This window comes from Ornithodoros turicata, unplaced genomic scaffold (assembly GCF_037126465.1).
Source record: "Ornithodoros turicata isolate Travis unplaced genomic scaffold, ASM3712646v1 Chromosome16, whole genome shotgun sequence".
In the NCBI taxonomy this organism is placed as follows: domain Eukaryota; kingdom Metazoa; phylum Arthropoda; class Arachnida; order Ixodida; family Argasidae; genus Ornithodoros; species Ornithodoros turicata.
The window spans coordinates 1736144-1748750 of NW_026999320.1; the positions used below are offsets into that span (position 1 = coordinate 1736144).

At 45.8% G+C, this 12607-nt stretch overlaps 1 protein-coding gene and 1 long non-coding RNA gene across 2 annotated transcripts; both read right to left on the reverse strand.

Moving 5' to 3' along the window:
- Positions 1-309: 309 nt before the first annotated feature.
- On the reverse strand, positions 310-2891 carry LOC135372663 (uncharacterized). Its single transcript, XM_064606161.1, has 6 exons — positions 2766-2891; positions 2393-2623; positions 1959-2180; positions 1706-1880; positions 1538-1614; positions 310-1127 (listed from the first exon to the last, which is right to left on the reverse strand). Exons 1-6 carry the CDS (start codon positions 2889-2891, stop codon positions 921-923), a joined length of 1038 nt encoding a protein of 345 aa, XP_064462231.1. The 3' UTR covers positions 310-920.
- A 1356-nt stretch (positions 2892-4247) lies between these two features.
- Positions 4248-12272, reverse strand: LOC135372687 (uncharacterized). The gene is made up of 5 exons (XR_010416064.1): positions 11833-12272; positions 11646-11754; positions 11344-11430; positions 5124-5254; positions 4248-4412 (listed from the first exon to the last, which is right to left on the reverse strand). It is a non-coding gene; the product is annotated as an uncharacterized LOC135372687 (long non-coding RNA).
- Between the last annotated feature and the right edge of the window lie 335 nt (positions 12273-12607).

Here is a 12607-nt window from a genome sequence, read left to right on the forward strand (position 1 = left end):
CAACCACTCTCCCTCAGTCATCCCCCTTTCACTCTTACATTTTTCTCACTCATACAAACAATCATACGACGGTATCGATGCATATTGCATGATTGTGTGTATGAGTGAGAAAAACTGTAAGAGTGAAAGGGGGATGAGTGAGAGTGTGTGGTTGATTTGTCCCTTCAGATGACACCCCCTTGGAAGTCGCTGGAGAGGTGTGTTAGCTTAGCTCAATTGGTAGAGCTCTGGACCTGTAATCCAAAAGATGTGGGTTCCAGTCCTACTGCTGGCTAACCTTTTCAGTTACGTCCGTCTTTCATCGTTGGATTCAGGATTTTTTTTTTTTGCTCGGGGAGGGCCAAGCCTGGGATAGCTGTTTGTCGCAACTAAATACGTACCAACGAAAGAAGTTACCAAAATATTCCATGAATGTGTCCTGCACAGAATTCGCAAATTGTTAAGACCAAAGACCCTTTTTATGCTATACCTGCCACAAGAAGTGCCACAAAACTCCATGCAGCAACTGAGTTACATGGAGGTGAATAGAATCTCACATTCCAAGGAGGTTTGAGCTTTCTGCCAATCTTTCCATTCAGACATCCGTATTTACACAAATTGCCGAAATAAGAAGTTAAATGTCTCGGAACATGGACACGCTACAAAGATTGTATGAAATGGAATGACCTAGAAATATGGCCACCTCAAAGTTTACTAACTGAACACACTTGTTAGCAGTAATAGCTAAAAGTTAGTTAACTGATTGTCTTTAAGCGCGTGACTGGAGTAGAAAATCATCCACGTAACCTGAGACCGCAACTTTGAACACACTGTCTATGTGGTTAAAGCTGAAGAGAGGAATAGAGTCCACATCAAGCTGTTAGCGCTGTTACAACCCGCAGTGGGAGGGCTGTTAGGCGGGTGTACTTCACCCCCAGCATTCATTCTAGTACAGAGAGAGTGTTCTTAATGACTGGCGAATACTCAATATTAAAGGTCCAATACAAACACAGCAACAGCGATACAGCTGAGGTGGCATCCAAGGCGTTGACTGAGAGTCCTTCTGCAACAGCACTGATGCTCCCAGTTGTAAGCAGGTCATCGCCTGTGTAGGTGATGGTCGGATAAGTGTGCTGGATGCCGGGTTCCTGTAGGATGAACAGAACCAGGTTGCACTCAACTTGCATGGGTATAATCTATCTAGGGACAATGCACTTGGACACTGCTCCATCTGATAAGTATGGAAACTAAGCAAAAAACATTATTACAGGAAATCATTGTTGGCATATCCCGTTCATCTGCTGCATTCAGCGAGGGTGCACTGAGAAAGTGTAGCAGTTCTCAAGCTTCCGTGTGCTTATTTCAAGATTTAAGATCGATATACATTTAACAGGAGCATACAGCCAATCACCCACAGCAAACGACTTCCTAAAAAAATCATTTGTGCGCAATCTGAGCGCAATCTTTGCGTCGAGGTGGTCTACATAGAGTTTTCATAGAAGGTTGCTGAGGCCATTGTCTGAAAGGAACAACGTTCAGAAATGTAAAATTTACGTACCAGCTTGACTACGAGTCTCTGCCAATTCTCTCTGAGCAGACCTGGCAGGGGCTTTATTACTCCGATGGCAAAGTAGTCTGTAAAGGAGGTGGGAATTGTTACCTTTCATCGGACAAGCTTCCTAACCCATTATCGTACGACTTCAAGCTGATGAGTTTATGAACTCACACTTTTGTTCTGACGTTGGCAGCTGTTCTAGTTCCTTCCAAAATGCTTTCAGTTCAGCCTGGAGAGCTCTCTTCTGTGAAGCTAGCTGCAGTACCTTTTCGCCACAGTTGTTTATGAAGGAGAGCAGCGAAGTGTCTGCTTCTACGCCAGTGAGGCGCTGGAATTCATTCCTAACCTGGAAGTAATCACAATTGCTTTTCAAATCTTGTCTCGGCAAGGATGATATGACAGTTCGCCACGTTGTGCAACCTACTTCTTCTTCATGTCTTAATGCAGGGTACTTGTTCAGTACGTCCTGCACTAGTGGACGCTCGGTCTTTATCCAGTTTCTCCGTGCCTGAAACGTCCTGTCCATTGCATTCTTCACTTTTTCCTTGTCAAAGACACCCTTCCTCATCTCTTTAGCCATGAAAGCCATGTGGCCATTGATGGATGCTTCGTCCTCTCCTTCTCCAAAGACAGAAGCGTGGGTACACTGTAATGAAGATTGCACAAAAAGGAAAGCATGAACATGAGTCCCACACTGCCCATATTACTGAGATTACACCCTTTATCTAATTTGAACAGGGAGCTTTTGAAACTACGTTGTAGTCAGCAACCATGCCTTACCTATTTTCCCCCGTCAAGGGTACAAAAGCTAAATGCTGCCTGTGAGTGGCATGGCAGTAGTGCAGACATTACACATACCTCCCGTGGAATGTGTTGTGGTTCCCTTGGATGTGCCTCAGCCCCCTTTTCTTTGTGTGACCTTCTTTTTTCCATGGCAGCATTTACCTCTGGCATGCCGTTTCCCAATCTTCGCCTACCGTTCTTGCCTTTGTTTTGTAATGCCATACCATGAGCCCTGAAAGGTACCAATGTTTGAGTGCACAGCACCCTTGCAGTCTGTGCTGCAGTAGAACTGTACTTCATGTTAGACTGCATCGTGCATTAAAATGGAATCACAAAAAATGTCTAGGGGCAGACATGCTTTGTTGTTGCACATAAGAGATAGTTCTTCCCCTAGCCAGCCGCTGACAGTTTTTTTTCCTCACCCCCCCTCACCTCCGAGGGTACTTACATGCCCTTCTAGCGAGACGTCCCTGAGCACGGGGTACCGCCTGACAAGCTGTTGAGCAGCTTCTCTATACAGCTTTCCGGGGTACCTGTGGAATATATCCAGGAATGATGACCACCCCACGATCATCACACAGTGTGAGGCAAGCAAAAGCAATTATTTTTACTGTGCCAACAAAATAGAATATGTCCTTTACCGTCCAGAACTTCCAACATTAATACTAGCACATTTGTCTCAAAATTTACTGTTACTATTTTGAAAACATGAGTAGTCCTTGCAAATAAAACTGAGTTCTGAAATTTTCCTCCATGTACATTCAGACATGTATCAGGTTCAAAATTAATTAATGCACTATGCTGGGCTTGTAGGTACAATGACATAGGAAGGACGAGGCGCAGGACGACGAGAGACAAAGGCAAGGGCAGGACAAACAAGGACAGGAGCACAGAGCGAGCGCCATTTAGGTGCTGGGTGTGTGCTCCCGTCCTTGTTCTTCTTCGTCTCTCGTCCTCCTGCACCTCATCCTTCCTATGTCAGGCTCAAAAGTAGCCAGGATTGTTGAATTCTGATCACTAGAGCGCAATTTTCATCCAAATGCGTTTTTTTTTTCTTTTCTCGATATGGTGCTGCATCTGGGCAGTGAGAAAATACTTTTGGCATTTGTTTAGGTGGATTGCGATAATTTTGTGTTTCATATAAACGCATATATTGCACGTTACTGCATATTTGTGCAAAAAGTGGATGTTTGCCCTTTGTTTTGCCATACTCAGGGTCATGCCTTCCCTTTCCAGTTTACACCAGTCAGCTTGCGCCCTCCTACTGTGTTCTACACTATTTCTGCGACACAACAAAAATGTCATTTTTGCTCTTCTCACCGAACATGTAAATTGTGTAGCCTGCTACTCTGGGCTACAGCATACAATACACACTTGCACTGGCATAGCTCATGCAATATGTAGCCAGTTTCTGCTGCGGTAAATCTTAGATTCCACGGAATAAACAAAAATGGTTGCTTGTTCAAACATTCCTTATGGTTTGGCAGTAATATTTCCCTGCTGGTGCATATCATTTGGTCTGAACAGAGAAAACATAGACATGACTAGAAGGTGCACTTTCTATTAGGCAGGATGACCGTAAATTGCAGTTATTCCCTATTACAAAGAAGTAGCTTCATACGAAATATATTTGTGTCCCCTCTGCAGTGCATGCCTGGTTTACCGGATTATTTTCAGCATACCAAAGTCCAGCCGCATATTATGAAGCGCGAGTTGGTGCACCTCTCATGAAACTTCAAAAAAATTGTGCAATTATGCCACAAATTCGTAATCTTGCAAATATTCTTGGAATCTCAGAATCACGGAAAACAAGGGCCCTATACACTGCTCGTGCATGTGTCAGACCGAAGATTTTGTTTATATATTTGCAGAATGATCTCACATTGAGTATGTGCACAGGTCATAATACACCCAATCGACAACCCTTCTCCTGAAGGCTTCGGGGATGTCACCCCTCCTCATGTTCTTGATTGTGGTTGCGACATCGAGAGGTGTCTCTGGTAGGTAATACTGGGCTAGTAGACGACCCTCCTGCTCTGTTGGAGCAGTGAAAGGCTGTGTCTTGGTGCTGCTTACAGGTACATTCTCAATGCTTCTGTAATTGTCAAGCACAAAGGTAAATACAGGGTGTTGAACATGAAAGAACTGATGTTCTGAGGCTGGAACAACATAGAAGGGACAAATACATACAAGGCCTCAATTTGCCTAAGAAATTAACGATGAAAGATGAAAGTCACTGAAAAGGTTAGCCAGCTGTAGGACTCGAACCCACATCTTCTGGATTGCCGGTCCAGGGCTGTACCAATTGAGCTAAGCTAACACGCCTTCTCAGCGACTACAGGGTGTTGTTTTTTTTATTTGAGACATTTTTAATTTCTTAACTATAATAGGAATATTAATTCTGTTTTTGCATATGATATTTACGTGGTGGTAGAAATTACGGGACAGAGTGCTCATCTCTCTGGTTAATTAACACAGTTTTTCGGAAAATCCGAGATAGCAGAATTGTAGGCCGGCCTCAGAAACCTCCATATCGTTTGATAAAAGTTAAAATAAATGCGCACACGCTCTGGTACGGGCCAACACAAATCGCATGCAAATAAAGAAGGCGAGAGAGAAAGCACTTCGAGCGCAGTGCTGAGAGGGAGCAACCAATGAAGTCGTTCAGAAAACTTGTGATACCTAGTTGCTTGTTTCCTCGTACTATGTCCCCTTATTCAGTAAGGCATTTTCTTATTTAATTTCGCTGGCCAATGTCCTTAATATTCTACTTGGAATATTGTGTAAGACCTCGCATAAACCTTACCGGAGTGCAAGATCCTGACACTGCCCCAAATTTGCAGTGTTCTGCTGTTCTGTTAGGTTCAGCAATGACTGATGCTCCACCACATCGTCCCCAGTCATGTCAATATACTCGCTGAAGTCTTTGTCATACAGCTGCAATTCAAGGAAAGATGTTTAATATTGCATTACTTCAGACAGCTGGGGTATGCTTATGGTGGATACGACATGTACTGCTTGTGACACACTCGTCTAAGATCTCCAACCCCTGGTAGAGCAGATTACCGAACCAAGGGGCTGTGCCGGTGTCGGCCTTCACTTCACACCCGTGGCATGGTGGCAGGGATGCCACCAGACGAGATAGATCGTGATCCAATAAACGCAGCTCGTCTGCTGGCTCCAAGCGCATCGATAGTGCAATGTCTTGTTCAGAAGGCATAGTGGAATTGAAATGGCAACTTGTTTTGTTTCTTTTTCACTGTTTTCGAAGCACAAATACACCAAGATCAGGCCACGTCTGAGACATTGTGGTCGTCAGGACCTTTTGTGAAAAGTGTGTGCGAGAGACAATGGCTGCTCTGTGAACGTGTATTTGTGCTTCAAAAACAGTGAAACGGAAAAAGAAAAAGAGGGAATAGGTTGCCATTTTGATTTCACTATGCCTACCAAAGGACACACTGCACCGTCGACGTATTTGTAGGCAGGGGTGGCAGAATGGAAAGGGTACACTTGTGGCAGCCAAGCCACAGAGACGACGAGGAAGTTTGGTGCCTCCTCGAGGCACGCTTTTTGAATTGTTTTCGTGGCTAGCTGCCGACAAAGAATAAAATCAGTTTGGCCAGAACTCATGAGGTAGTAGTTTCGTGCTCCTCACACTGTGCCCTCCTGAGTACCTCATGGAATGTACAAAATTCTAATGAAGAAAGCTCGCCAGCAGATTGGCTCCAACCATTAAAGGAGGATATTCTATCGAATATAATCCCTAATGTCAAATTCAGTGAAGTAAACAGGCCTTATCTACAGGGTGTTCAAAGTTAGAGATTCATAATTTTTTTAAAAACCATACAGTGAGCAATACAAGAGACCAGTTCTTTACACTGTGTAACCAGTATGAAAGAACGTCTTGCATGCAAATCTATAGGCACTTGTGACTGACGATATCGCGGACCAGTTATCTAATACAGTGATTCATCCAGAGCTCCCCCAACAGCCCCCTCCTCAGGCTTTGCCAAAACCCCACTAAATTCTTTTCGCCTTACTGTAGCCCCCCCCCCCCAGCCCCCCTTGACGGGATACGTAGTGGCTAGAGTCGCAACAACAGTAACTCTTACTCGCTGTTAAAGTTAAAACAACGCGAGCCTTATGACACAACTTAGTGCCCGTTTCAGCATGTCGTGGTGGTCTAATCGAATACATAGCACGCCAGTTCTGGTAGGTATGAAGTTCAAATCCCTGCAGTGGCCTTCTTTCTCTTTTCTTCTTACAATCACTCAGGTAGGTCGTGATTAGATAGGTAGTACATTGGCTGTGTGTGACTTAGGATTTCTTTGGGTGTGATGAGAAAATTGTCCCCGGTGTTTTCATTGGGTTAGGTTACGTTAGATTCGTGTCGCCCCTCCTCTGCCCCGTCCTCGGGTTCTGGTTTTTCACCATGTACCAGCTGGCCTGCACCTTTGCCCTTTTGCCTTTACGTTAGGTTAGGTCAACAATGATATGTTATGTTCGGCTATGTTAGGTTAGATTAAGTTAGGTTGAACATGAAAGACCTATGTTCTGAGGCTGGAACAACATATAGGTTAGATATAGTTGAGAGATTCACACTTTTGACATGTTTCACTCACGTGCGGGTTAGTTAAGTTGGTGTGCAAACATATTTCATCTATGTGAGGGCCAAGTTAGGTTGTCTCGCTTTGTTGCGGCATCGTTTTACGGTATTTTAAAGTTACTAACGACCAGAAAGGATGGAAATGTCGATGTTGTTGTAACGCGGTTGGTAGACGACCGCCGTTGTTGTAACTGCAACTAGCTGTTCACGTTACCGTTGTTGTAACGTTAGTCACGACGTTTTGGATGATGCACTTAACTCATAGCCAGTAAGAACGCCGTTAAGATCATCGACAGGGATTGATGAGGGACCACAAAGCCCATTTCACGCTTAGCTTGATCTAAATACACAAAAACATCAGACATCCTACTTTCATCACAAAAAAATCCCTTGCTGTAAAACAACGGGAAACTCTTGCAGCATGTCTGAGTCGCAGCAGCACGTCAGTACGTCATTTTCAGTACGCGCGTCTGTAGTGACCGCCCAAACGAAGAACATACGCCATTCCCGACACAAGGTGGCCATCCGACACCAAAATATACATTACACATGCTAGAACAACTAATTAGTCGTCATTTTTAGAGCGTGGGACAACACACCCTGCGACATAAGGCAAGTAAAATACCTGAACAATTAGGTTTTCATTCACGAAGTCTCGAAATGGTGACTCCCGGAGTGCTTGCAGGACATCCTCAATCTTACGATCTCCACGGACTGTCACCTTCTTTTTCGATGCTCCATGCGTCACCAGGCAGACGACTTCCATTGTGCAGACACAGATAATGCACACAATCAATTTGCGTTCGTCTCCAGTCTTCAAATTAACTTGGGACGCACGATAATCTGAAACCGCCCGCCCAGAGCCGTGACCGCCAACACCGCAGCGCTCCACTCGGTGACTAGTGGAGACGCGTACAACTGGGAAATGAAACCCGCGGCGCTCTGACGGCAAAGGAGACCCGTTTGCAGAAGCGCGCTTCCACAATATTCGCACAGTTGGCACTGCATCTATTTCCAGTCCTTCTGGTTGTTCTGCTTGGACCGCTGGGTGCTCGAAGATGCGAGTGAATGCGTGAACTATTTACGGACAGCTCTGATTGTCAATGTATAACTTTCAAGGAGCTATGTATCGTTGTCAGAGGTGCAGTTTTTTTTCTCCAAGTCGCTCACGCTTAGCGATACACATTGGCGTCCATAGTGGCGAGCCAGAGTTCAGCATTGCATGTGGAGTCGACATAGGTGGCGGTCAGAAGTGCCCAAAGGTGTACACAAAGTTTCAGTCCTACAGGAAACATTTGTACAGCTGCCACCGTGAAAAAATACATGAATCTCGGGGCACAGGTGATGCCACCGAATCTCATCGTCCACACGGTGATACAAGCGAGGAGCAGATGGAGATCTCATCAGATGTCACTGAGAATGAGAGTTCAATCAGTGCAGCTCCTAACCAGCAACACAGTACTTTTGATACGAGCCAGGGGTCAGACAGAGAAGAACCTGCAGAGTTTACAGAGTTGGAAGAGTTCATCCTCGATGCAAAGAAGATGGTGTGTCATTTTTTTTTCAACTTTCTGATATGCACAAAGTTGCCCGGTCAACATCAGAGAAAATATTCGACAGCTTCCATTCACTGCTTTTAATGATCCTTCAGAACTTTTGCAAGCACGTGAAGTGTCAACTTGCGACTGGAAGTGTTGCCGGAAGTGAAACACTGGATATGATCCTCAATTGTGACTTTGTTGAGGACATTTTCGCACAGGTGAAAACTAACCACCAAAGGGAGAATTTTGCCAAGAAACACTTTCCATTTGTAGCACCTCAAGAATGCAAGCTTGGAAATGTTTCATCATTTCAGTATGTACCTATTGGAGGTGTCCTGACCCATTTGCTTCAAAAAACAGACATCTATCGAAATATTTCTAAGACGACAACAACTGTTTCATCGGACATCACTACTCTCAAGGATTTTCGGGATGGCACTGTGTACAGGAAGCACCAGGGTACTCTGGCTCATGCATCATCTGTATGGACACTCTACATCTTGCTGTACACAGATGAGCTAGAAATTGCAAACCCAATTGGCCCTAGACGTGGTGTACACAAGCTTCTAGTCGTCTACTTTTGCCTGCTCAACTTGCACCCAAGGTTCAGGTCGCAGCTACAGAACATGTACGTGGTGATCATTGCCAAATACAAGGACATTCAGGAGCACGGCCTCCACGAAGTATTGAAGCCAATGCTCGATGAGCTTAACATCCTCTATCATGACGGTGTGCAGTACAGACAAAATGATGAACTCTGCACAGCACGTGTCTTTGTGCAGGCATTTTGTGGGGACAACCTCTCCATGAACAAGCTTGGGGGCTTTTCTTCATCATTTGCGGGTGGAAGAGTCTGTCGCTTTTGCCTAGCCCAAGCAGCCGACCTCAACAGGCTCACCAGAGAGGACCTGTGCGTGGTACGAACAAATGCTGTCCACATGAAGCATCTGACTGCAATAGCTACGAACCCTGACAACAAGAAATTGTATGGTGTGTACAGTAGGTCACCGCTTCTTGACTTAGGGTACTTCGACGTAACACTACAGCTTCCGCCTGACGTAATGCATGATTTATTCGAAGGCTCTTTTGCTTATGTCATGCATCACGTCTTAAAAGGCCTTGTTGACGACAGTATCTTCTCAGTCTGCGACCTCTCCAAAGTTTCTTCCTTTTCCTACGGTTTTCACGATAACCACAACAGACCCGATGAACTCACTAGCACCTTCCTACCAGACCACCGTTGTCTAAAGGGCACTGCCTCTCAGAGGTGGTGCCTCTTCCGCCTCTTGCCACTCATATTCAGCTCAGGCATACCAGAAGGCAACGAGCACTGGGACGTGTACCTAACTTTCCGTGGCATAGTAGATATGCTGCTTGCGGAGGAAATGCCTGTCGACTGTGTCCCATACCTCGAAGTGAGAATTCAAGATTTCCTGAAGTGCTTCACCACCCAGTATCCTTCAGCCAGGATCATCCCAAAGATACACTTTCTCATCCATTACCCACGGATGATGCTGGCATTGGGTCCCCTCAGATATTACTGGTGCATGCGCTTTGAGGCTAAACACCAATATTTTAAAGGGACTATGAAACGATTTTTTCCTTCGTTTCGTTCGAAAGAAGACATTTTTCTGAGACTAGAACCGAAATTTTACTTTCGTCGCGCGAGCGGATTTCTCGGGAGCGAATTTAAACGGAGCGGCGAAGGGAGGACAGCTGGCGCCGCGCCGTGACGAGCTGCCGAGCGGAGACACAACGGGTAACTTGACGCGACCACGGCCGGCTCAGCAACACGTCATCGTGACGTGTTGCCGAGCCGAGGAATCCCGCCAGGAGCATGCGCCGTAGGATCCCGCGTATGCGTTCATCGGGAGTGGAAATCTCCATGACAGCAGCTTTCGCGCGATCGGCAGGTTTCGGCAGTGGCGGCAGCCACAGCGCGAGCTCGCGGCATTACTTGCCATTGTGCAACATCGGTGACGTAACGGGGAACCGAAGAGCGGTCCGTACAGTTACACCATCGGCGGGGAAATATGCGCGGGAGAGGAGGAACGCGGAAGAGACATTTCCAGCGCGCTCTCCTCGCAGAGTGGAGCGATGTCGTTCGGAAAAATTTGTGGCATATTAGTTTCTCTGCAGGAAGAACGGTTTCCATCGAAAAAAAGTATGGGGGTTCGGGAAATTTCATAGTCCCTTTAAAGCTTTAGCCTCAAGAGTGAAGAACTTTAGGAATATCTGTAAGACACTGGCAAACCGGCACCAGCTCATGCAGTGTTACTATCTTTATGCGTCTTCCCAGGACTCTGGCTACAAAACCTCTGTACCAAAGAGCGTGGCAAGCTCTTCCCTGCAACGGTGTGTACAGGAAATTGCAAGGGAACAGGAAGTATGGGAAGTGAGATGTGCTACATTAAATGCTGTCACCTACAGGACCGAATACATCATAGTGCAGAGGAAGGGAGACATTCCGGAGTTCTCGCAAATTTCTGGTGTCTACATTATAGCAGGGAAGATTTACCTACTTCTGAATGACCTTATAGTTCAGGGCTACCGACGACACAAGTGTGTGTACAGGGTGAGCAGAAGTAATGTTTACAGGATCGGTTTGCCTGGACAAGAGGCATCGCATCATATGCTGGACCTGTATTCTGGCGGTGAGGTGATGCCAATGTGGGAACTAATAGGCAAAGAGTAGGAGAAGTGCACTAGAGAGCGCAACATGGCTAACAGCTTTTCTTCAGATATTAATCTGTTCGCAACTACTATGCATGGGCGTGCAATAAACATCAGACAACAAAGGAAGACTGCTACTTTGTGACTATTCGGAGCCTGTGTTGAAAAACTAAATTGTATACAAACGAAAAGAACTCTATACTCACGATTTTCCTCAAATGTTAAGTGCTGTTTGTTGAAACATTCCCTGTGTTTTGCTGCACTTTGTCTTTCCATGTTGCTACCCACCATTCCTGAAAATTGCAAAAGCAGCTGTTAACTGTAATGTCTCAAATGGTGCATGGTCCTGAGATAAAGACAATATTTGTGGTGTCAGGAACCCCACAATCCTTATCTTAGGGCAGCTACACAAACTGGTAATATAACTGGGCCATCTGCACCTGAGACCCAACACGAGTTCACATCTATTGCACCAAAACTTTACGGGAAAAGGGAGCCTTCAACATACCACACTGGACATTGGCTGAGGCAGATGAAGTCTGGTTTTGTTTGCGGAGTCCGACGTCTGGCTAAGAGCAGGCTATGTTCTAGTACGCATTCTTCATTGGCAGTGTCGCCTGTGAAAAGAGGCATGTTAGAACATTCAGACTTGACCACCTAGACCATGCTACAACATATTTACTATCTGAACTCACATTGCAGTCCATTCCATGTATACATCCATATTTATGCCGCCTGCTTCGAGCTCTCTTTCGGCATTCCGTAGACCAGCACCCATCTCAAACGAATAAGGGCTGGATGTATTTCCATAGAGCACGGCATACGATGCACGTCGACGCACAGCTTCTTCAAGGTGCAGATATAACTACGTGCCAGGCTTTTGTCTTGCTGTTTCGTGCGCTTCACAGCTAGCGTTCATCGTTTCGAAATGCGTCGTCAGAATGACAAGCATCCCGCACATCCAGCATATTGTCTGCGTCAACGAATGAGCAGGCCGGGGCCAAAAAGCGAACCAGACCCATTCACGTACGCATCAGTTCGTTCGAAAGGGCGTGTTGCATCAAGTCATACAAACTAGACACTCACTTAACGTCAACGCCGCCGCCGCTGCCTTCGTATCCGCCGATAACAACCATACGCAACGCCGACGTTCGGAGGTTCGGAGAAAAGAATGTGGGAGCGGAAGTTACGTCGATAGCATCGTGCAAACGGAAGTGTCAATTTCTCACGAAGGGTGTTCCAGTACACCCCTCTGATCCCGTCACGGAAAACAAACAAATAGAGGCTGCGAAAAGGGTGTTCTGGTGCACCCTTCGGTCTGGTGGGGTGTACATGCTGCGTTTACACCCCTACGACACCCTTTTTTCTTAGAGTGTAGATGCCAAATTTGTAAATCAATGCAAGCCGTTAACTCTGCAGATAGTACCAATTCTAATTATCGGGTCAACATTAATGGCGACATTAACTGTA